Below are 25,323 nucleotides of genomic sequence, written 5' to 3' on the forward strand. Positions count from 1 at the left end.
AGATAAGCTCTAGCTTCCGAGATCTACTGCAATCAGCAGCCACGGCTTCAGAATTCAACGTGGTGGGCCCAGGCCTTCATCTTTCCGAGGTCTGTACATTCAATAGCATTGGGTTTGGCAATGTCAACACCTGTCATTGCACTTTGTAAAAGGCGGAGGAATCTGGCATGAAGCTGTATACATTTATATCCTGAGACATGTTGCCTGAATAGGTGTATGTGATGTTTGAAGATAAACTGCTGATCATTGAAATGGTGATGATTTGAAAACCAATAAAGACATTTAAAAAAAAGTTTTTTTGTATTACTGTTTTAGTCTAGTGAAATAAAAAACATGACTTTAAATGATTTTAAATTCGTTTCTCAATCTCATTTAATGGCTCTGTATTTTGAAGGGGTGCGATGCCCAGGTACATTAAAATGGTTCTTTTACTTGAATTGTTTTTTGAAGGTACTGCTAACCTCCAGAAAAATGTATGTATAACCCATATTGCTGTGCAGAACTGAGAAATGCCAGCCCAGGAACTATTCAGTGACTTCCCTTAGGGTCACGCCTTCTTTCACCTTTGTCACACTAAGTGATGGCTGCCTGCCCTGACCTCAGATGAACACTGACATATTTAAAACACGTGCTGTCCCGGTTGGATAAGACCTGTTTCATGCGCCCAATGGTAATCCAATGCTCTCTGCTATTCTTGCACCCGCCCAGTGACGTTTTCCTCACTTTATACTGTGCACACAGACTCACTTTCATCCCCTACACGCGACCTGCTATGATACAAACACTACATGTGGCTGAACAAAGACATGTTGTATTTAGGTGCTAATGGCAGGGTGGGTGGAGCATCCTGGCCACTAACTAATGGTCACTCCCATAAACATTTGCTTCTCAGCCCCTGAGAAGATAAATCATGAACACCTGGAAAATAGTTGAATTTCTTATAATGTTGTCAGCAAAGCACACAATGTGCACAACTTTTAAACCCCCCAAACAATGCACATCAATATTTCCTATACAGTGCAACATTGCCATGGGAAATCAGAGCATTCCTGCTCAGACCCTCTAGTGGTCTTGTTGGGAAATGTCACCCCTCTCAACCTAGAGACCACAGTTCAAATCCCGGCCCACACGAACTGTTCAAATCCCAACCCCAACACAAACGCACAGAACACAACCCAGCATTCAAAAATAAATGTAAAGTGCAAGCGGGAGGGCACATGGATTCGCCAGCATTGGGGAGCAAGATTCTGCTATCCAGGCAGACATATTTTGCAGGATACTAGATCCGGGATGATCCCGCCCAATGCCATCACTGCCCTCATTAAGTACCCTTGCTTGCTTACTTGGGCCCTTACCACTGGGAAGCAGACTTTTAATGGCCAGGATGGCCCACATGTCCAGCTATTATCACCTTTGTCCAAATGTTCTACACAAATACGACTGACAATAGCAAAAGACGGTAGGGGAAACACCAGGTGAAATGTATGCAGTCAGAGACGACTATAGGAACAAGTCAAAACCTATTTGAAGTGGAGAGAGAAAATTAGAAGAGGGGTCTGTGGCTTAAGCAGTAAGGTTGGTCAAGACTTCCAAGAATGTAGAATACCTAGGGCGCTAATGCAAGTTTGGATTCATTGATACACATTAGAGGGACCATTGGTCGTTCGTCAGATTTCTGTTCTCAAGCTAATTTAATCATTGGGGTCTCATGAACTTTATTTTCAAAACATTGCTTGTCTTAGTATCAGGGTCTTTTCTCTGTGACTGGTGACGTTCCTAGTTAGGCCAATGGATTATGACCTTCTTATTTGCTCCAAGTGTCTCCAAAATGACCAAGAATGACCAAAAACTCTTTATGGGCAAGCTTTTATAACCTTCCATGAATTGCGTCATGAATGTTCCACTCCACCACACTTTTCCAACATTGCAAATGTAGAGCAATTTGAAAGAAGGATACAACTTAGCATGTGTCTTTGATCTCACACTCTATGTGCCCATTGTTGGGAATATCCCCAATACGTCTGTCGGGTTGTTTCTGCATGGGTATTCAAGAAAACATGGACATGGTTGTCTCGCAACTAGCGCGCCCTGAAAGGCTGCAGTCCATTTTATATAAACACTCACGTCATGCCCGCTGCCTGTCTGGATGTCGGCGACATGGCGTAACAACAGCCATCACCCACAATAAACAAATGAGAATAAACAAAACATTTCACCACTGAACTACATGGCAACTATATGGCCATCTGAGCTTGGCAGGTGACCGCTTGTTTCTCGGTAAGCTGTTGATGCTGGGCATCGCTGCTACACCATCATATTGTTGAGGTTTCCCACTGACTGTTCTGCTGGACCCTCTCGTTACTTCCCAAGACCATAAAGTCTTCCCTTGCATGTAAGGGACCTGATGCCGAGCCTGTGTCAAACTCGTCAGGATTGTCCGCACTGTCTTTCTTTTGCATAGGTACTTCTGTGACATCATCGGCTCCTTCTGAGCGTGGTCTTGTGGAATGTAATGCAGTTTCTAGTCACTACTGCATTATCCCTTCTTGCTGTGATCATGGACCATCAGAAAAATAGATTGGAGTGGCACTTTTCTTCTTTAGGTGCACCCGACTGACAAAACTAGGGACTATGTCCTTTTCAAAAATTAATTTACTAACGAATAAACATGCCACAACACTTGCCTTTAATGAACTAGAAGCTACAAGGAAACTGGGTCTCATCTAGAATATAGAGTCTAGCACTTCAACGAATAACGACCCGAATAGGATCGTTTCCCAACTGGAAACACTAATATGTAGAAAACTCTCTCAGAAATTACATGCGTCTACTTTGGCCCAATACTACAGAGCACAAAGGATACCTAGAGGATTGAGGATCTAGCTCCACCCAACACTGTGTAAGGAAGTCTCTGAGTTTGTAAAGAAATGGGAACAGATACTAAATAAATGTTCTCTAGACCTGATCTTATGGACTATAGAAGAACTCTCTAAATCGGTCTCTAACCTTGACTCAGAGATCAATGACCTTACAGAACAACTATCAGCCTTCAAGACCCAGGATGAAATCCAGACAATGCTAGCAGACATCAATACATCACTAGACTCATACAAAAAGGACATCAGACAGATGAAAATCGGCAAATTTAGACGAGACACACTGGATAACTCTCAAGATATAGTCTACAGTTGTCAAGAATTCTACCAAAACCAAAGACCACAACGGCCGAACAGACCAAAGAATAGAATACCAAATCCCAGTGGGAGTGACTTATGCAGTGAAACACCAGCAAGTGGGGAAGAAGGCCCGCAAATTAGTGAAATTAACATCGCAAATCCATCAGTCCCAGCAAGACCTAGTCGACCAGCCCCGACCACAGAAACAACAGATATAGCACCATCATCTCAAATTCCATCAGGTCAACAACCTTTTTTAGAAAGAGGAAAACAAGGAGAGGACCAAAGAAAGCTAAGATCCCACAACAGATAGACGAGGAACTGGTCATTAATATCTCCACGAGAAACCTAACAAAAAAATCAAATGGATATTTTGAATATAGGTCTTTCCTTCATAGCGACACAAGGCTCCTCCTTCTTTGAAAAAAGAACAAACTTATTCAGACTCATTCGCAAGATGCGTCTTAAAATATTCTTTGATCTGCAACCACCAAGTGAGGAAGCATCAGTCTTACTCGACTATCTAGAGAGGAGACCTAAGAGTTGTTTTGATCTTCAGATTGATAACATCACCTGAACATCTTTGAGAAAAAGATGACATCGGATCTCAAGATCATTAAATATAGTAAGGTGTCACACTATAACATCCGTAAACAGAGCAATCTCATTAAAGACTTGGCGGATGACAAAACTCTAACATTGAAACCAGCGGAAAAAGGAGGAGCGTTGGTAATAATCAATACCTCTTTCTATAACAATCGATGCATGGAGTTACTCAATGACACAACACTTACATCAAAGTGGATACATATCCAGTACAGGCCATTGGCATTCTGATTAAATAAGTCCTGGAGAGAGCACTTGACAACAAATGGATCAACCAGAAAACCAGATAATTTCTACTGAGTTTCCAATAACCCCTGCATTTTACAGACTGCCGAAGATTCATAAAGATCTAAGAAATCCCCCAGTAAGACCAATAGTCGCTGGAATGGACAGCATCTTTGACCCTTTGGCAATTTAGCTTGATAAAGTTCTTCAACCTATTGTACAGGCCACATCAACATACTTGCGAGATACATTGCTTTTTTAAAAATGTCTGAAGGATTTGGGGACACTACCTCTGAACTGCACTTTGATTTCATTCAATGTCCAAAGTCTATGGGCCTCATTACACGTTATGCGGTGAACCATGGTGCTATTAGCACCATGGTTGCCGCCGGTACCCTACAGGTACCATTATGGAGAAAAAGGGAATTACCACCCCACTCCAAGGTTGGCGGGGCGATAATTCCCCCTTTCTCCATGGCCCTTCCCCATTCCCATTTTTGCCCCATAGGGCTCAATGGGAATGGGGAATTGGCTAATTACGGTACCGCAAATTATGGTACCGTAATTAGCACCAAGGTCCCTTTGCGGGTCCCAACTTTAACGGCTGGTCTACACCAGCCATTAAGGTCGGGTCACGCAAAGGGACCTCGTAGTAAGGCGGTAAAGGTTTACCGGTACCAGTGCCCTTACAGGTACCAGTAAACCCTTACCACCTACCGTGTAATGAGGCCCTATATAAATCGGTTCCCAACAACAAAGGGATATATGCATTGGAATGGGCACTCCTACAGGAGGAACACTGTTGAGCATCCAAGGTGTTTACTCTTGAACTCACGAAGATAGTTTTACACAACTGCTTTCGATTCAACAAACACTTCTACATACAAGCATCAGGAACATCAATGGGGTCAGCAATAGCCACTGCATAAGCAAATATCTTTATGCACTATCTAGGACATAGCCATGTCTTACAACACAACCGTTGGTCATCAACACTACTAATGTGGAGAAGAGATATAGATGACTTTTTTGTAATATGGACTGGTGAGAAAGGAGAACTGAGTGAGTTCTTGGATTTCATCAATTCCATGAATTCCAATATCAAGTTCACCATGGAGATAGGTGATCCACAACTACATTTTCTTGATGTAGAAGTTAAAATAATCAACAAATATGTTCAGGAAAAAGACAGATGTCAACAAGAGGGGTCTGTGGCTTAAGCAGTAAGGTTGGTCAAGACTTCCAAGAATGTAGAATACCTAGGGCGCTAATGCAAGTTTGGATTCATTGATACACATTAGAGGGACCATTGGTCGTTCGTCAGATTTCTGTTCTCAAGCTAATTTAATCATTGGGGTCTCATGAACTTTATTTTCAAAACATTGCTTGTCTTAGTATCAGGGTCTTTTCTCTGTGACTGGTGACGTTCCTAGTTAGGTCAATGGATTATGACCTTCTTATTAGCTCCAAGTGTCTCCAAAATGACCAAGAATGACCAAAAACTCTTTATGGGCAAGCTTTTATAACCTTCCATGAATTGCGTCATGAATGTTCCACTCCACCACACTTTTCCAACATTGCAAATGTAGAGCAATTTGAAAGAAGGATACAACTTAGCATGTGTCTTTGATCTCACACTCTATGTGCCCATTGTTGGGAATATCCCCAATACGTCTGTCGGGTTGTTTCTGCATGGGTATTCAAGAAAACATGGACATGGTTGTCTCGCAACTAGCGCGCCCTGAAAGGCTGCAGTCCATTTTATATAAACACTCACGTCATGCCCGCTGCCTGTCTGGATGTCGGCGACATGGCGTAACAACAGCCATCACCCACAATAAACAAATGAGAATAAACAAAACATTTCACCACTGAACTACATGGCAACTATATGGCCATCTGAGCTTGGCAGGTGACCGCTTGTTTCTCGGTAAGCTGTTGATGCTGGGCATCGCTGCTACACCATCATATTGTTGAGGTTTCCCACTGACTGTTCTGCTGGACCCTCTCGTTACTTCCCAAGACCATAAAGTCTTCCCTTGCATGTAAGGGACCTGATGCCGAGCCTGTGTCAAACTCGTCAGGATTGTCCGCACTGTCTTTGTTTTGCATAGGTACTTCTGTGACATCATCGGCTCCTTCTGAGCGTGGTCTTGTGGAATGTAATGCAGTTTCTAGTCACTACTGCATTATCCCTTCTTGCTGTGATCATGGACCATCAGAAAAATAGATTGGAGTGGCACTTTTCTTCTTTAGGTGCACCCGACTGACAAAACTAGGGACTATGTCCTTTTCAAAAAATAATTTACTAACGAATAAACATGCCACAACACTTGCCTTTAATGAACTAGAAGCTACAAGGAAACTGGGTCTCATCTAGAATATAGAGTCTAGCACTTCAACGAATAACGACCCGAATAGGATCGTTTCCCAACTGGAAACACTAATATGTAGAAAACTCTCTCAGAAATTACATGCGTCTACTTTGGCCCAATACTACAGAGCACAAAGGATACCTAGAGGATTGAGGATCTAGCTCCACCCAACACAGTGTAAGGAAGTCTCTGAGTTTGTAAAGAAATGGGAACAGATACTAAATAAATGTTCTCTAGACCTGATCTTATGGACTATAGAAGAACTCTCTAAATCGGTCTCTAACCTTGACTCAGAGATCAATGACCTTACAGAACAACTATCAGCCTTCAAGACCCAGGATGAAATCCAGACAATGCTAGCAGACATCAATACATCACTAGACTCATACAAAAAGGACATCAGACAGATGAAAATCGGCAAATTTAGACGAGACACACTGGATAACTCTCAAGATATAGTCTACAGTTGTCAAGAATTCTACCAAAACCAAAGACCACAACGGCCGAACAGACCAAAGAATAGAATACCAAATCCCAGTGGGAGTGACTTATGCAGTGAAACACCAGCAAGTGGGGAAGAAGGCCCGCAAATTAGTGAAATTAACATTGCAAATCCATCAGTCCCAGCAAGACCTAGTCGACCAGCCCCGACCACAGAAACAACAGATATAGCACCATCATCTCAAATTCCATCAGGTCAACAACCTTTTTTAGAAAGAGGAAAACAAGGAGAGGACCAAAGAAAGCTAAGATCCCACAACAGATAGACGAGGAACTGGTCATTAATATCTCCACGAGAAACCTAACAAAAAAATCAAATGGATATTTTGAATATAGGTCTTTCCTTCATAGCGACACAAGGCTCCTCCTTCTTTGAAAAAAGAACAAACTTATTCAGACTCATTCGCAAGATGCGTCTTAAAATATTCTTTGATCTGCAACCACCAAGTGAGGAAGCATCAGTCTTACTCGACTATCTAGAGAGGAGACCTAAGAGTTGTTTTGATCTTCAGATTGATAACATCACCTGAACATCTTTGAGAAAAAGATGACATCGGATCTCAAGATCATTAAATATAGTAAGGTGTCACACTATAACATCCGTAAACAACAGAGCAATCTCATTAAAGACTTGGCGGATGACAAAACTCTAACATTGAAACCAGCGGAAAAAGGAGGAGCGTTGGTAATAATCGATACCTCTTTCTATAACAATCGATGCATGGAGTTACTCAATGACACAACACTTACATCAAAGTGGATACATATCCAGTACAGGCCATTGGCATTCTGATTAAATAAGTCCTGGAGAGAGCACTTGACAACAAATGGATCAACCAGAAAACCAGATAATTTCTACTGAAAGAGTTTCCAATAACCCCTGCATTTTACAGACTGCCGAAGATTCATAAAGATCTAAGAAATCCCCCAGTAAGACCAATAGTCGCTGGAATGGACAGCATCTTTGACCCTTTGGCAATTTAGCTTGATAAAGTTCTTCAACCTATTGTACAGGCCACATCAACATACTTGCGAGATACATTGCTTTTTTAAAAATGTCTGAAGGATTTGGGGACACTACCTCTGAACTGCACTTTGATTTCATTCAATGTCCAAAGTCTATGGGCCTCATTACACGTTATGCGGTAAACCATGGTGCTATTAGCACCATGGTTGCCGCCGGTACCCTACAGGTACCACCATGGAGAAAAAGGGAATTACCACCCCATTCCAAGGTTGGCGGGGCGATAATTCCCCCTTTCTCCATGGCCCTTCCCCATTCCCATTTTTGCCCCATAGGGCTCAATGGGAATGGGGAATTGGCTAATTACGGTACCGCAAATTATGGTACCGTAATTAGCACCAAGGTCCCTTTGCGGGTCCCAACTTTAACGGCTGGTCTACACCAGCCATTAAGGTCGGGTCACGCAAAGGGACCTCGTAGTAAGGCGGTAAAGGTTTACCGGTACCAGTGCCCTTACAGGTACCAGTAAACCCTTACCACCTACCGTGTAATGAGGCCCTATATAAATCGGTTCCCAACAACAAAGGGATATATGCATTGGAATGGGCACTCCTACAGGAGGAACACTGTTGAGCATCCAAGGTGTTTACTCTTGAACTCACGAAGATAGTTTTACACAACTGCTTTCGATTCAACAAACACTTCTACATACAAGCATCAGGAACATCAATGGGGTCAGCAATAGCCACTGCATATGCAAATATCTTTATGCACTATCTAGGACATAGCCATGTCTTACAACACAACCGTTGGTCATCAACACTACTAATGTGGAGAAGAGATATAGATTACTTTTTTGTAATATGGACTGGTGAGAAAGGAGAACTGAGTGAGTTCTTGGATTTCATCAATTCCATGAATTCCAATATCAAGTTCACCATGGAGATAGGTGATCCACAACTACATTTTCTTGATGTAGAAGTTAAAATAATCAACAAATATGTTCAGGAAAAAGACAGATGTCAACAATACTCTTCATCACCTTAGTTACCACCCGAGGCACCTTAAAGACAATCATGCATACAGCCAATTGTTACAGCTTAGAAGTATTATTTCAGATGAAAATACTTTTGAGGAAGAATCTCAAAATGTCTGAGAGATACAATATCAGAGGATATCCAACAGGGATTGTGGCATCAGCAAAGATTAAGGGCACAGAACAAGAAAGGCTGCTGACCCCGAAACCTAAAACAAGTGAACCTCCATTTCTGTACTGCATGGCATTTTTGAGCCATAGTCATCATGTTACAAGACTCCTAAAGAAAAATTGGAGATGGATCAAATTGGACCCACATTTGGACAAACATTTTCCAAAACCACCAATGATTGCCTACAAGAGATGGAGGAACTTCCGAGACCAACTAGTGAAGGCAGAAAGACAAACTACATCGAAGCAACAGCTGTTGCATAAACATACAAATGGGACTTTTCCGCGTTAAAGCTGCAATAACTGCAACAACGTCATTAAAGGTACCAGTATAAGGCATCCATGTTCTGGTGCAAAGATTTTGCTACATGTGATACCAACAATATAATCTACAGTTTAAGTTTGCCCTTGTGACATCTTTTACATTGGACAGACAATCAGAAGAGCAAAGGAAAGGTGGAATGAGCATAAGAGTAATATTCGTATGCACAGTACCAAATCCCCCGTTGCTAGGCATTTCACGGAAAAAAGACATAGGGTTGCACAATTACGTTGTGTCATTATTGAAGTGGTGAGAAAACTACGGAGAGGAGGTGATTTCGTTAAAAAAAAACGGACTCAAAGAGAACTCTACTGGATAGACAAACTGGATGTCATTCAACTTACAGAGACAACCGAAGAATTTTATTTGGGGCCGTTCCTCTGAGAGAGAGATGGTTCTGTATTTTTCATATTACTGTTACACTACACACAATATTATAACCAAATATGCAAGGTGATACCCCTCCACGGGGAATTTGAGGCCATAGACACAGTTTAGACATGAATACCACATAATGTGATTTGGTTCTGGACTTAACAAGAATGAAATAACAAGGGGACCAATTTGAGAGGCCCCATCAGATTGTAAGCAGTACAGGGTGATTATCATTCAACTGGATATTGACTCCCCAATTTGGACCCATTACTTTTTCCTCCAAATTCTGACTCCTGTAACTTATCCTATTACATTGAATGTAATTCATGTCCCCACTGGTACACCTAGTTTTCATATTATCTAGGGGGGCACACGTGTTCCCCATTATTGTACATTAGGATTTGGATACTTTCGTCCGTTTCCCATAAGAACAAGTCCTTTTCAAGGCTGGATTTATTATAACAGATACTTAGCATAAGGGCATTGACCGTTATTTTATGCCAACACCCATATAGGGTTGCTTAATTTGCAATTGGATTACCAACGTTGTTTACATGTGATGTCACTGCGCACCCAGGCATCACACGTATGAACGCCAAAGTACTTCTAGCGTCAGCCACAGAGATACTGATACCCGCACTTCCATGAAGACGGCTCTTCGCCACGATTGTATCCAATGAGAGGTAAATAGATCGACAGGTTAGATTACATCATGCATTATGGATCCCTGAACCAGTATGAACGCTAAGTACTTCTACCATTAGTCACAATGATACTGACTCATGCACTTGCATTAAGTCGGCTCATTGCCGCGATTGTCTCCAATCAGAGGTGAAAAAATCTACCTGTAAGATTACGACATGTATTAGTGACCCCTGAACTAGTATCAACGCTAAGTACTTAGTTTGAACTAATTTGGGCTTTAAAAACTTGAATGATGTACAAGTTAAAATGTGGAAATGACTACTTTACAGGTCAATTGATGGCTCGAATTTACTCGACTTGATTATAATAGAGAGATGATCCCAGAGGGGATTCCTTGTATATCTTCCAGTTTCCCTGTCCGATGACAGCCTCAAACTATGTTTTTCCCGTTTAACTTCTAGACCTTTCGCTTGTTGATATTCTCGGCCTGAGTTGCTCCACTTACTACCAAGACTGCGTTAGCTACCTAGGAATAAAGAGTAAGGTATGACACGCATCTGAAGTTTCTTTAATCATATGGTATAACAGCCATGGGCGTACAGTTCCTAAAACGTTACTCCATTTCTTTAAACACAGTGGGGATTCATTTGATTGAAAAGATCTATGATTTGATACTCTTGAGAATCACAGATCTGTCCTGTTGGACACAAGGACCCCGGCGTCCATATATCCAGGTGAATGATTACCTAATACATGCGAGTTAGACAAGTTGAATTGAGTAATGTATATCCAATTTTTGATTACTGATTATATTGTGCTTTCTTTAAATTATAGGTTCTGTTTAGAAGAATTTGGGACTAAGTCTTGTCAAGTTTACTGCTCCTGATAAAGGCTAGTATAGCCAAAACGCGAAGAGCTTATCATTATTGAATTGACAAATTGGTTGATCTTTTCTGTTCGCCATACTTCCACCTCACTTAAAAATTCAATGTTATATACAGATACATATCAAATTGTGCATTATTGAATATTTTGGAAACTCTATTTGGATACAAATATCTACATTGTATAACTACTGACTGGAGACAGTTAATTGATGTGGAGAGTGCGTGAGGGATTCCTCACACAGGACATTCTCTTTCCATCTTGGACCATCATTTAATCACCACCATCTAAGTTTGTGTTTCATGGGGAAAGCATAGCTTGTCTTGGAGGTGACGATTACTTAGCAATGCACTGACTGAGAATGGATATGTGAGCACCTGTGCCCATGTTGTGTTCACATTGGGGAGACGTGTAGTACGTCACCATTCTTTAAAGGTATGACTGACTTAGGCATATGCCTTGGTGCTAACCCAAGAAGCGTTGCTTTTGGATGCCAATGGCCCTCTTGATGACAAACTTGATATCCAAATGTGGCACGTTTTATGTTTTAGAGCCCCATCTCTCATTTTGTGGGCTTGTGGTATGCCAAATTGAGCCATATCTTCAGGGGTTTATAGGTCATCTGTGTGTAGAGAAGCACCGGTGGATCGAGGAGGATGTTATATGCTTGTCCATTGACTTACTGAACAGGACACATTTCTTCCCACATGCATCTTTGTCAACCGACTGACTTCAAGAGCCCTGCATCATGCAATGATCATGGAAAGTGTGCATCACACTCCAGCTATATGTTGAGACTGGTGAAGCATTTCTCGTTGTAGAAGACAATGGCCCAGTGAGGGCTTTTTAGATGGTCAGTTCTGTGCCATCAATGGCACTGATGACCATGGGGAACTTGCCAGGGTCATAGAAGGCATCTTCGCACGCTGGCATGGTTGTCCCCGTGGGCAGTTTGGGAAGATAACACATTGTGCCACATGTGGCTTTCGTGTCTCGGTTACTTCGGTGACAGATTTTTGGGCTATGCCAAGTGACCTCTGTGGCACTGCGCCTCTTGCATAGGACATTAAAAAGTTTCAGCTCCGACGACATGGCATGTTTGTTCTCTTTTCATTTGTGTGATCATCCTAGTTTCGTACAGTGTCCGTAGTGAGCTAATATCTGTGTGTGTGTGTGTGTGTGTGCATTCACAGTTAGTTTAGCATGCCACTGTCCTGTGCTTGTGGACCTATCTTCTCCGTACCCGTGCCAAACTTTTCGTGTGAACAATGCCCACAGGCGCCTCAGCAAGCTGGAACATCATGTCCAACAGTTTTAGCACATATCACTGTCTGAGTGTTGGATCGGTAGCATGGTGGGGTTTTCTGTACAGTAGTTGGGGGCAGTGTGATATAGGTGTCATTGAGTGGCTGAGAACTGGTGCATTGGTGGTGTGGCTCATCGTACAGGTGTTTCTTTGTGATGTGCATTAGGTCAGAGTCCCAATGACACAGGGAACTGCCGTGGATTTAATTCATTTAATTTATTGTTTTTTATTTATTTAATTGTTTTTTTATAACGTGCCTGATAGCGTACCTGAGTTCGGTTTCTAAGCACGGATCCGTGATCCCAACCTCTGTTGCTCTGCATGGTCTTGCTTTCAAGACCAGAGCGTTGCCCCTGTGCTATCCTCCATTCACAAGACCTGTCTTTTAGAGTGGGGGGTGGTCGTGGACAAGAGCAATACAACTGTGTGATGTCCCCCGTAGTTCTTAATGTGTGTTAATGCTTTTCTTTGTGTGCATTATTTTTTCAACAAGTCAATGTATTTCCTTATACTGCTGAATTGATGATGGCATAACATTCAATTAGTATTAAAGCATGTGTATTATACACTTCTGGTGTGTTTTGTTCATCGAGATAAGTGCTTGACTAAGCATGTTTGGTGTTTGCTTCTGTGGCTATTCATTTCATGCTCTGAGCATGATTATGGTTTGGGACTGGGTTGGTACTAAGTGTGTGAGCAACATTTAGGGCCTGATTCATGGAAGTGCTTTATAATGGCGCTATCCCATAGGAAAACGTTCAATGAATCAGGCCCTTAATGTCTACCGTTTTTGTAGCCATTTAGAGTTGCTCAAATGAGGCAGTCCTTTTTGGCAGTTGGCGTGGTTATGTTGATGTGTTGGTAGTGACCTGACTCTGCGCTTCTGGGTGTTTGACGAATACTACATAATTGCATGCAGATTTCTGCATTCCTTTATTAAATACATTTTGGGATGGCCCCATTTTCTGGAATTAGCCTCTGGCACACAGTCCCTAATACTGTAGTCACACGTTTTGTTGAATGTGGGTGACCTTGATTGGGCCCTGTATGTGTACTCCAAGTAATTGTGGTGAGCAGTAATCAACGCATCTGTCTGAAATCTGAGGGTCTGGTGTACATTATGGAATAAACTGAGTTTTATTAATTTAGATGGCGATCAGCACCCTTTTGTATTTTTCCTTGACTTGGTCACATTAGCTAGTCATCTATAATATATCAATAACACGCGTTCTGGTGGACTGGATTGGGTGGTAAAGCCCAACGGCCCAAGTTATAGGCCCAAGCTATGCTCGGGCCTTAACGGTGTGCCCCGGTGCCATTACCACCCGATCCGATACAGCGGATCGAAGGGATTGTGCTATTAGCAACCCAGGTTTTCAATCCAAAAACTCAGGGTGCTGACAGCAAAGTGTTTCGTTTGAATGAACGTGACGCTTGCAATGTCCCGTTGATTCGATTCTTACGTCAGATGACTGCCATGGAAATGGAAGGCGGAGCTACTTGCATAAGACCCTCTTCCATTTCCATGGTGGCTGGGGACACAGAACACCTCCTGTTGTGGTGTGCTGTATGCGCACACCGATGCCCTTGAGGCCCTCCCTGCTACAGACTACAGAGTGCACCAGGACACGTCTTCACAGTTCGGGCTCAAGGAACGCCCCCATTATTTGTAGTGCACGCGGCGGAGTGCAACGTCACTCTGTCGCGTGCGTGCGGCCCTTAAAGGGGCAGTATCACACTCCTCCTTTTTCACATCAAAACAGACAATGAACAAAGGATACTTAACATTTCTAACAACTACATTCACTGCACACAAAAACCCCGGAGCCCCTTTAAAAGCAGCCACCCGGGTCCCTGGGACATTCAGGGCTCCCACTCACAACATTACTCCAGCACAAAGACCGTGGGATGGGCAGGTTTCCCTCACCCAGTCCTCTGGGGGTACCTCCTGCCACTATCTCCACTCAGAGTTCCTTCACCCACCGGCTTCCGTGCCGGTGATCCGGGAAGCCTGGGTGAACCACCCCCTTCATCAGGAACTTCCATTGCCAGCCCACTGGGCGCAGGATCAGTCCTTGCCTCAGTCCGTGGCTCTCCCAAGCGCTTAAAGAAACTTGCATTGCGTGTCACAGCGGTGTTTCCGTCAGAGGCGGTCACTATAGACCCCTTTACCGCCACAACATCCAGCAGCGCTGGCTCATAAGTCAGTGACAGCTTTCCTTGGAGATGCCGGTTCCGTACCAGTACCTCATCTCCGTGCACCAGCTTCTGTGGCTTCAGTCCTCTCCGAATGTTCTCCGTTGCTGTCCTTTCACGGCGATCCCGCTCTACCTCCTCGTTGATTACGGCAGGCTCTCTCTTGCCAAGCTCTGGTAGTAAGCCTCGGGGCACCGCTGAAACATGGCCTCTGCTGGGGCCACCCCTGTTGAGGTATGGGGAGTGTTGCAGTATCCTCTCAGGGATTTATACAGTGCCCATTCCAGACACTTTCCTTCCCCTTGGGCAATACGAAACACTTTATTGAGAGTCTGCATCATTCTTTCAGCCTCCCCATTGGCCCGGGGCCAAAGTGGTGTTACCTTGCGATGATGTGCTCGGTACTCCTCCAACAGGCCTGCAAAGCTGTCTCCTTGGACTGGCAGGCCGTTATCGGAGCAGAACACCGTGGGCAGTCCATGGGTGGTGAAGATCTTTTCAATGGCCTCTTCCACCTTGTCGAAGGCCACCGACTCGATGAACTCCACCTCTGGGTAGCGGGACCACTCATCGACCACCATCAGGAAGTGGGTGCCCCTTGATGTTGAGCTGAAGTCTGCATGGACGACCTCCCACGGTTTGGTCCCCCTTGGCATTTTTTCGATCTCCTGCTCTCTCTGGTCAGCGGATGCCGCTTGGTACCATACACATGATGCCACAAACTCCTCCAACCTTCTTCCAGGTGGGGAAACCAGACCTTCTGGCGTAGTCGTGCCTTTATTTTTGCCGCACCTTGATGGCCTTGGTGTGCCAGCACTATCATTTGCTGTGTCTGGCTCTGAGGTATGACGATCCAGTCCCCCCTCAGCAGGAGTCCATTGTCTGAGAACGTCAGCTCCCCTCTCACTTTCCACAGCTGTTCGAGGATGGACTTGGCCTCCTGCGTCCTGGCTGCCAGCGAGTCAATTACCATTCGCTACAAGTCCTGTTGAATGGCGGACTTGAGTATTCTGAAGCAGTCGTCCTCGCCAGATGCTTGTTCAAGGACCTGTATGGTCACTGAGTTGGGAGTTGCGGCTTCCACCACTAGTTGTACATGCTCATCCGCCTCCTCTGCGCACGTTGACGGCACGCCCCAGTGCCCTCTCGTGGGTGTCTTGACAGATAGTCTGCCGCATTGTTACTTCCCGGGCGATAGACCATTGACACGCCATACTCTAACAGGGCCAGCATCCACCTCTCAATTCTGGCTGGAGGCTTGGACGATGACCCCGCTAGGATGGGCAACAGAGGTTTGTGGTCCGTGACCACCATCACTGGTCGTCCCAGAATGTACAATCGGAAGTGGCGGCAGCCCCACAGGACGGCAAGGGCCTCCCGTTCGATCTGAGAGTATCTTTGTTCCGTCTCTGATAGCGCTTTGCTGGCATAGGCAATAGGACAGACCTCCTGGTTGGCACCTATCTGCGTTAGCACCGCCCCCAGGCCGAACGGGCTGGCGTCTACCACGATCTCAGATTCCAGCTCTGGGTCGAAGAAGGACATAATATCTTCAACCGTAAGAGCACCCTTGATATACTCGAATGCCGCCTGCTCGAGAGGGCCCCATTGCCAGGCCATATCTTTTTTTCTGAGGGCCCTGAGCAGCTCCGATCTTGCTGCCAGATTGCGGATGAAACAGCCACAGTAGGTGACCATCCAGAGGAAACTCCTCACCTCCGAGACGCTTTCAGGGGGCCTGGCCTCCACAATGTCCTTCACTTTGCGTGGATCGGGCGAAACACCACCAGCCCTGAACACAAAACCGAAGAATTTGATGGTCGTGCGGAGGAATTCACATTTCTCTCGGTGCAGTGTCAGGCCCAGCGATCGTAGGCGTTCAAATGTCTTGGCTAACTTCACCAGGTGGTCAGACCCAGACTTGGCGAACACAAGAATGTCATCACTAATATTCAAGACGCCCTCCAGGTCTGCCAGTGCTCCACAAATGATATTCTGAAATACCTCTGCGGCAGACGACACCCCGAAGCTCAGCCTCTTGTACCTATATAGGCCCTTATGCATGGTAAATGTTGTAATGTATCTTGATTCGGGGTGTAATACCACTTGATGGTACCCGACCCGTAGATCCAGTTTTGAGACGAACCGGGCACCCTGCAGTTCGGTGATGATATCATCAATCGTGGGGGTGAGGTGTCGCTCCCTCTTGGGCAGGCGCATATCCACGCAGATGCGAACTGAGTCTGGTTGTTTCAGTTTTCGAGCCACAACAATTGGGGACACCCATGGTGTAGGGCCTTCGACCTTTTCTATGATGTCCAACTTGACCAGGTTGTCGAGTTCTTTGTCCACCATATCTCTTAGGTGGAAAGGGACCCGTCTATGCTTCAGGGCGATGGGCTACACCGAGTCGTCTATGTGCAGTTTAACTAGGGTCCCGACCATCTGTCCGATACCTTCAAACAGAGCTGTGTGTTTCTCCAGGAGGGTCTGAATGTCATCCACGTACACGGAGTATGCAAATGTCACTATGCCCAGTGCCTCTGCTGCCGCACAGCTCAGCAGTGTGTTGCTGCTGACTGGCGTCACATAGAATCGGGCACTAATGGCTGACCCACCATGCTTAACATTCGCAATGAACGCACCGGCTAGCTGTCTTGGATCTGCTCTTCCAAAAGGTAAAAATGTGAGCCTTTGGCTTGATCAGGGCGGGCGGGCATGCCATGGCGTCATAGTGTTCCCGAGCCATCACGTTGACTGAAGCCCCGGTGTCTACCAGTACTGGGACTGAGGACTCATTCACCATGACTAGACATCGAGGCAGTGTCCTTGTCTTCGCCTTCGACACACCAATGCTGGATACGAAGAACACATTTTCTTCTTCCTCCTCCTCATCCTCATCGAGAGCCGGATTGTCCTACGCCTGATCAAGCTGAGCAACGTTTGAGGGGCGTTGCTGCTGAAAGAAACCAGCCCACACTGGGCCTCTGAAGACCACTACTGAGGCAGTGGCCCTGCACATCCTAGCATAGTGATCGGGGCCACCACACCTGCCGCAGGTCTTTCCTATCGCCGGGCATTATGCTGGATGGGGAATGTCATACCCACACCTGAGGCACGAATTGGTAGGGGCCGACCCCCAATCTCTCTGGCTCACTCCTCCACGTCTGGCTCCTCTGTCGCGTCCGACTGCACAGATCTCTTCAGTCTTACTGGGGCGCACCCCTGCCTCCATTCTGACGCACACAGGTCGGACACCGCCTGGCACCTACCAAGTTCCAAGATACGTGGCAAGGTGATACTGGGCTCCCTTAGGACTTGTCTTCTTAGTTTGCCAGACATGCAGCCCTGGATCAGCTGATTCCTGATCATTGTGTCAGGATCCACCCATGCCCATGGTACTGCGAGCCTTCTCAGCCTACCATAGAATGTGTCAAGTGTCTCGTCGTCTTTCTGGCATGCTGCCCCCATGAGAAACCTTTCATAGTCCGCGTTGGCAAGGGGTAAGAAGTAATCATGGAGAGTGTCTTTTGCTTCAGCATAGGAGACATCACGTGGTGGAAGCGACAGGAATACCTCATGCACAGCTGGCCCTGCACAATACAGCAAGGTGGCTACCTTGCTGTCATCGTTAGTCTCCATCGTGGCACAGAAATACATCTCCAACCTGTCTATCCACATCCTCCGGCGTGGCCCTAGGCTCGAAGGTGCCCCTGAGATATCAAGCTCAGGCATTGGTGGTAACGCACCTGGGGGTCTTGCACCTGGTAGCTGTGGAGCCGCCATTGCTGGAAGCTGCGCTGGAGGTTGACCAGCTGCACCAAGAGGTAGGGCTGGAGGTTGGACATCTGCCACCAGAGGCTGAAGAGGAGGTTGGACAGCTGCCACAGGAGGCTGCACAGGGGGTTGGACAGTTGCCATAGGAGACTGCGCTGGAGGTTGAACAGGGGCTTGAGGCTGACCTTGATCTGGTTGTGCTGCTGGTACACCGCCGTCCATTGCCTAGAGCGCACAGGCACCTTTGTGTGAGACACAAAGGCCGCAACTCAGGCTCTCTCTCCTTGCAGGCAGACAGAGTGCAGGTCAGCAGGCTCCTTCTTCTTGCAGGCAGGCAAATGGTCCATCCACCAGCTTGACTCTGTGAAATACCACTGATGTTGCCAGGATTATATGTTACCCAATGTCGTCCCCCTTTTGTGGGTGGGAGTCCCACAAATTGAGCCAGGTGGGGCCTAGAGATATCCTACTGGCTTAGCAGGCCTCTCTAGGGACCACCATTCATTCGGTGAAAACAGACAAAAATTGATAAATTTCTGTCCAAAAACCACAGCACGTGGTAGTAGCAGCTCTCCGCTGCCAAGCGTTCCAAAAATTGGCCTTGGATGGCTTTCAGAAGTGAAAGAAATCACTGCCGTGGCCTTCCTAGGCCCGGTCACAAAATGGCCACCGACCGCGTGGTCTGCCTCCTGCCCTGCGGCATGATCGAACAGTGCTGATGTTCAAAAATAACAAAATTTACCACCAATTGTCACCGCCCGGGATGCATCCACGCCTCGTTGCCACTGTTGTGGTGCGCTGTATGCGCACAGCGATGCCCGTGAGCCCCTCCCTGCAACAGACTGCACCAGGACACATCTTCACAGTTCGGGCTCCCCGGTCGCTTTGCGCGAACCGGGAACGCCCCCTTTATTTGTAGTGCACGCGGCGGAGTGAAACGTCAATCCGCCACGTGCGTGCGGCCCTTAAAGGGGCAGCATCACACCTCTGGGGAAGGTATCAGGTAAGTGGGGCAGAGGGATGGGGAGGGAAGGGTCCGAAGACCGGAAGGGAGGGGAGTGTGGGGGGAGGGGGGAGATGGAGGAGCAGGCGAGCAGCCTTCAGTTTGCCCTGAACGTGGGCTTGGGTCCTGGGATTCAGCCTGTGATCTGAGCAACCTGATTGGTTGGCTAATTGTGGTTATCTGCAGACACTCTACATTTGAAATCCATGGAATTTAACAAATGTATTGTTATTAGCGAAAATATTTTTATTACATGTTTTGTGATGTGCTTTTTAAGGCTAAAAACAACTTGACTAACATTGGCCGCTGACATTTTCTTGAACTCTGTGGATGCTGAAGGACCGCTGAATTTTATACTCCCACTCTTTGCTTGATATAAAGCAGGCATTGAAAACTACAGATTTACTACTTCAAAGCACATAGAAAATAACTGATTGTGCACAGATCACATACTGGGGAACCAATATTTCTTCAAACAGTCTGTCACAAAAGTCATGAACTGAAATATACAAATGAGGGCCGCTTTTTTGGAGCCTCATCATATATTTTTACCATTCCTGTCCTGTGACCATGTAGGATTTTACGAACACGGCAGATCGTTTTGGATTCAACCAGCAGCTGAATTTGGAGCCAGTGCAGATTCTGGCTGAAGGTGATCCTGCCACTTCAAGCCGGCGGCATAGTTATGTGTTATTTGGAGCTTGTCTTAGCAGTTTATAGGCACGTCCAGATTTGCTCACATTTTAGGCTTTGTGAACTGAGGATGAAGGCGCAGCTGCAAATTGGAGATACTCCTGTGCATCACCTTATTTCCTCTTGTGCAAATCTTTGTGGATCAGGTCCGAAATAATCTGTCTGTAGGCACTGACAACAACTGAGTCCTCAAATGACTCTTAATCCCTGAAGTGGAAAACATAGAGATGTGTAAACCACAGTAGAATGAATCTCATCCACAGCTATACACTGTAACAACATAATAACATCACGACAAATCACAGGATACATAAGCAGACACGTCATTACTAATTCCATTGCACTTCACCCAGTGTGCGCATTACCTGTATGCCCTGAGCAGAAGATCTCAAGGCCTTGATGAAACGCTCTGTGTTGTTAGGAGCTGTATCCCCTATATCCACCTGTCTGTTCTGTAGCCTCCTTGGAATGGGTAGAACTGTCCAGCTTTCATCTTCACGAATCTGAGATTTTTCAGATGGAAAATTAGGAAGGCTGTTAGACAGGTCGATTTGGACTTTCCTAGCTGTCCGGTGCCACAGAATCTAGAAAAGAGTGATTTCTCCTCAGTTATTTTAATCTGGTTCAACATGACATGAAGGATGTCTGTAATGTTCAATTTACATGCTTTTTTTAACATTGACAATGATGATGGCTAACATACACACACCTGCTGTCTTTCAAATGAACAGTTGCACGCTTGACTTTCACTAGCAAAGACATAGTCCGTGACTTCTATTGTCCTTGCTACTAGGAAGAGACAGGCCCAGGATCATTAGGTAGAGGAATACATTGTGGTGTCCACTCATGGGTTCTGCAGCTTTAAAATAAAGTTAATGGGACTAGACCCTACAGAACACTTTCTACAGCCCACACTATATTTTAAACTCCATTTTGAACAGAGATGAAGTATCAAACCCACGATTTTAAGCAAAGTTAGAAGAAGCAGGTGAAGATGATATTGTCTAGGCTTTTGATATTAAAGAAGTACTCTCATCAAAAAATAACAAAAACACCACTAGCATTTGTGGCGACAAACTCAATTGGGACAAGCCTATTAATAAATCATAAATCTTTGGGAAATCCAGCATTTTCTATGTTTCATCTAAATTGCTTCCAAGGCTTTCTATACTTACACAGTTGTAATCTTGCCTATGGTCTTCAAGTATCTGCTGGAGTACAGCTAAGGATATCCCCAAGCAGTTGCCACTCATTACTTTATCGCTGAGATACAGTCGTAGGATGTAAAATAATCACAATGAATATTCAGTTCAAATGACTACAATTTGAATTAACCAACACTTTCTAAGGCCTAGTACGATTGTCGCTTGTCTGTTCTCATCTCCTACCTCCCCCTCGTCCCCTCCTTATCTTTGTCATAGCTCTGGTACTATCTGAAATGTCGCCAGGCCTAGTATGATAGTTAATTTCACATTCTCAATGTCTCAAAGCCTTGTAAGAATGTAATTGTATTTTCATTGTATTTTCCCTTGCTCCCTTCCTTGCCTTGAAGCGCTTTCAAACACATGTGTGTATAGGCGCTATACAAATAAACAATCAATCAATCAATCAATGTAGGCGAGCAGTGAGATTAAAAAGGTAAGCCTGACGGAGCAAAGATTCTGAATAAACCATGGCACTGGCATTACTATTGTTTTTCAGTCTGCCATGCCATTACAATACGGGAATTACCATATGTTATGTTATTTGATATTTGTATAGCGCCTGCTGCCACTGATATGGACTTGAAGCGCTGCAGTAGAAGAATGCCCTTTGGAAGACCATAGTTTGTGCAAACAAAGAAATAAAAGGAGGAACACAATGCGAGTGAACAGTAATTGGTATTCTGTGACAAACGGAGAGGACTAGGTTTAAGCATTTTAAATCATGCAGTGCATATTACAATGGCATAAGGAAGACTGCAATATCATTGGCTATGTGACAGCTGCACCACATTTTTCCTGGGACCCAGCTGTATTCTGTGGGTTGCAGCACGATAGTGGGCAATGGTATTGTAAATGGTTTATCAATCCCTAGGGCAACTGGCTGCAGTTGAGGGCTCTGCTATACTTTACATGCTGATTACATGCATCAATGGCTAATATGCAGTCAACAAGCAAATTACATGCATAATTATTAGCTAAAACAAATAATAATGCACGTCCTCTTGTCTGTACCATCTCAATATTGCAGTAAAAATGTAGTATAATGTAAAACCTTACAGTAGCAAAATTCAGAGTGGTGAAACTTCACACTAGAGAAAAAAGTAAAAGTGGTGAAACCTCACAGTCGCAAAACTGAAATGTGGCAAAACTTAACAATATTCTCTTCCATGTGTACCTTGCCCCCCAGTTGCCCCTTCTATTTCTCCATGCGTATCCAAATATAGTTCTTTGCCCTTTTTTCACAGCAATGCATTCTGCCTCCCAAATGGAGACATTTTTACCACCTCTTTTGAGAACCATGTTCAGTAGCATCACACATGAGAGGGAGCTCTGCAAAATGTGGCGTGGGGCTCCTAAAATTCCATCCACCTAGCAACATGCAAATGCCCTTGGCCAATAAAGAGGCCGCTGAATGGAGAGCAAGAGACCCACATTACCACACGGATGTCTGTGACACCACCATGATTGTATTTACTTGCCGTCCATATAGGTTTGAAGCACGCGCAATGGCTCCCATCATTTTCAGCACTTTGACCTCCACACAATTGGGAATACTGTTTCCAAATAGGATGTGTTTCAGGAAAGCCTTCATCGTTCATTGCAACATTAGCTCATATGGAATGTAGTGCCTATGCATTGTTATACCACCATCAGCAAGGACACAATCTTTAAAGGTTCCATAGGCGCATCATTTTGTGACACCAGCATTTTACACAAATAATTCAAGGGTTAGACTAGATACACACTGCATCGTCTTAATTCAACGCTATTGTGTTCTGGAATTATACCATGTGAAATGGGCCCAAGATCTTCAGGTGCAACCATCAAATTAAAAATACTGAAAAGTATCTAAATAAATCAATTGTTGCATACTTTATACATTTTTGTATACTTTTGTAATGTGCTTAGGATAATAACATAGGAGCTCATTACCCACCTCATCAACATCTTTATCAAAAGTTGACGCCAATTCTGCCAAAAAACCAACTGCACCCTGTGTAAACAGTGCTTGATACTGGTGCTCCAAACCGGCAGGGGGGACTCCCAAGTCTATCTTTTCCACCATCTAAATGAAAAGGATTCACCAAAATGTGAGGGTAAAAAGAGAAAAGATAAACACATCATTTCTGTAATACTTGCTTCATGATCTCTAATCAAGTAACATAATGTAGATGCAGTCACGTTCATTTCCAGATTAAAATGCACCTGATTCGTCAAAGGTACAAGGAGTAAAAATGACTAAAGTGAGAGCCAATTTGTAGCAATGATTCACAAACGTTTGAGTAAGGATAGGGTGCCTTTTACTCACCTGAAAGATACACCTCTACAGTGGCTTCTAAATGTAGCCACTTGGGAGTATTTTGAAGCACAATTCTGTCAGGGTGCCATTAACTTGCTTCTGTTATGAATTAGTCATAAATACTAAGGAGCTTCAATCTGTTCCAAGTTTAACAGAGACGCGTGATTTGCACGTATCAGATTTTCCCTTCACTATTAATAGCTCACACACACACACAGCAGGAGCTCCCCCGGACCCTGCAGGAGCAGTGGTCTCCCTTTCCTGGATCCATCCTGAATTGCCCTCGAATTCGGGTAAGCATCATTATTAAGTGCGAGATTCGTTTTTTCTCGCTGCTAATTGCACCACTGATCCGCCGACTTGCAAGAATATTTACACAGCCTGCATGTTTTAAAATTGATGTCAACAGCTGCTGTGTTTGCCCCTGCCACCATCAGCCACCACGGGGTTTTTACACTTCCAAGATGGCCGCTCGCCATGTCTCAAGGAACCCCAGTGCCTAACAGAGCACAGCCGACTGTCCTCGCATCCGATTGGCCATTGAGCCACCTTAAGCAGCCTATCACCAGCCGGTAGGCGAAGCCGGCCCACTCCCAGCAAGGCCCAGGATAACAAGGCCAATACCTGTCTTCACCTGTCCTCAGCCTTCCTCGCCATTCGCCCGGACCCCCTGCCGGATTCCAGACCAACCACAACGGTAAACGGCACTTCCCTTACGCAGCCCGTGGATAAATTGAACTGCTTTGATTTTTGAAAAGGCTTTGTTATCACAAACTTTCATAATGCCATTTTCGTGCACTCATGCCTGATTGTATGATGTATCTGTGCCCAAAGATACTTCCCACTGCATATATTGCTCCCCTTGCTCCTAATCCATGCACAGCATCAAGCGCAACTCCACACATACCTCTGTCCTCCCCCCCTTCGCAGCCATTCTGTCGACAACGCCACCCGTAGGTTTAGTTTTGCAACGGTGCATCACTCTCTACTCTAAACACCACTTTACCATCATTTTTATGCTCTGCATGCTTGGCCGCACCTACCTCTCTACCCAACCTGTTCTACATGCTCTCCATTGAACTTCTGTATTGCCTTTACCACTAGCCTTACACTATGACACTCGCTAACTCTTGAACCTAGGTGGCTGTACCTATTGTTACCTCACCTTGCTATGGTCCCCCATGATCAATGTCTTGTGTGCTGCCCGAGATTATAGTCTATAGACCTGAACCATCTGCAGCCACATATAGGATCCTGCTACAATGCTATTGGCCTGCTATGCATACTCTCCAAGCCGCACTAGGTCAGCCCTCTCTGGGGTTATTTCTTTAATTGACCTTGCCGCAGCAACCTAATTTTGTTGTGCATTAAGGTTGCTTACAGACCATTTCAATTGTGTTGTGCATTAAGGTTGCTTACAGACCATTTCAATTGTGTTGTGCATTAAGGTCGCCTACAGACCATTCAATTGCAGGTTAAAATTGCATTTAGGGATATGTTTTTAGTCGCTAAAATGGAACTTAGAACCTTGCTATGTTTTTAGTTGCATTCTATAACTGCATA

At 44.9% G+C, this 25,323-nt stretch overlaps 1 protein-coding gene across 6 annotated transcripts in view; it reads right to left on the reverse strand.

Annotated features, from left to right (window-relative positions):
* LOC138516167 (malate synthase-like) overlaps positions 1–25,323 on the reverse strand; it is a 494,080-nt gene that overhangs the window by 329,481 nt on the left and 139,276 nt on the right. For all 6 annotated transcript variants that reach the window (XM_069631088.1, XM_069631089.1, XM_069631087.1 and 3 more), the window contains 2 exons: positions 23,398–23,526; positions 20,622–20,840 (listed from right to left, as the gene is read on the reverse strand). In XM_069631088.1, coding sequence (XP_069487189.1) covers positions 20,622–20,840; positions 23,398–23,526 — 348 coding nt within the window. The remainder of the gene's footprint in view (positions 1–20,621; positions 20,841–23,397; positions 23,527–25,323) is intronic.

Source organism: Ambystoma mexicanum, chromosome 6q, assembly GCF_040938575.1.
Source record: "Ambystoma mexicanum isolate Mex_15411 chromosome 6q, UKY_AmexF1_1, whole genome shotgun sequence".
NCBI lineage: Eukaryota > Metazoa > Chordata > Amphibia > Caudata > Ambystomatidae > Ambystoma > Ambystoma mexicanum.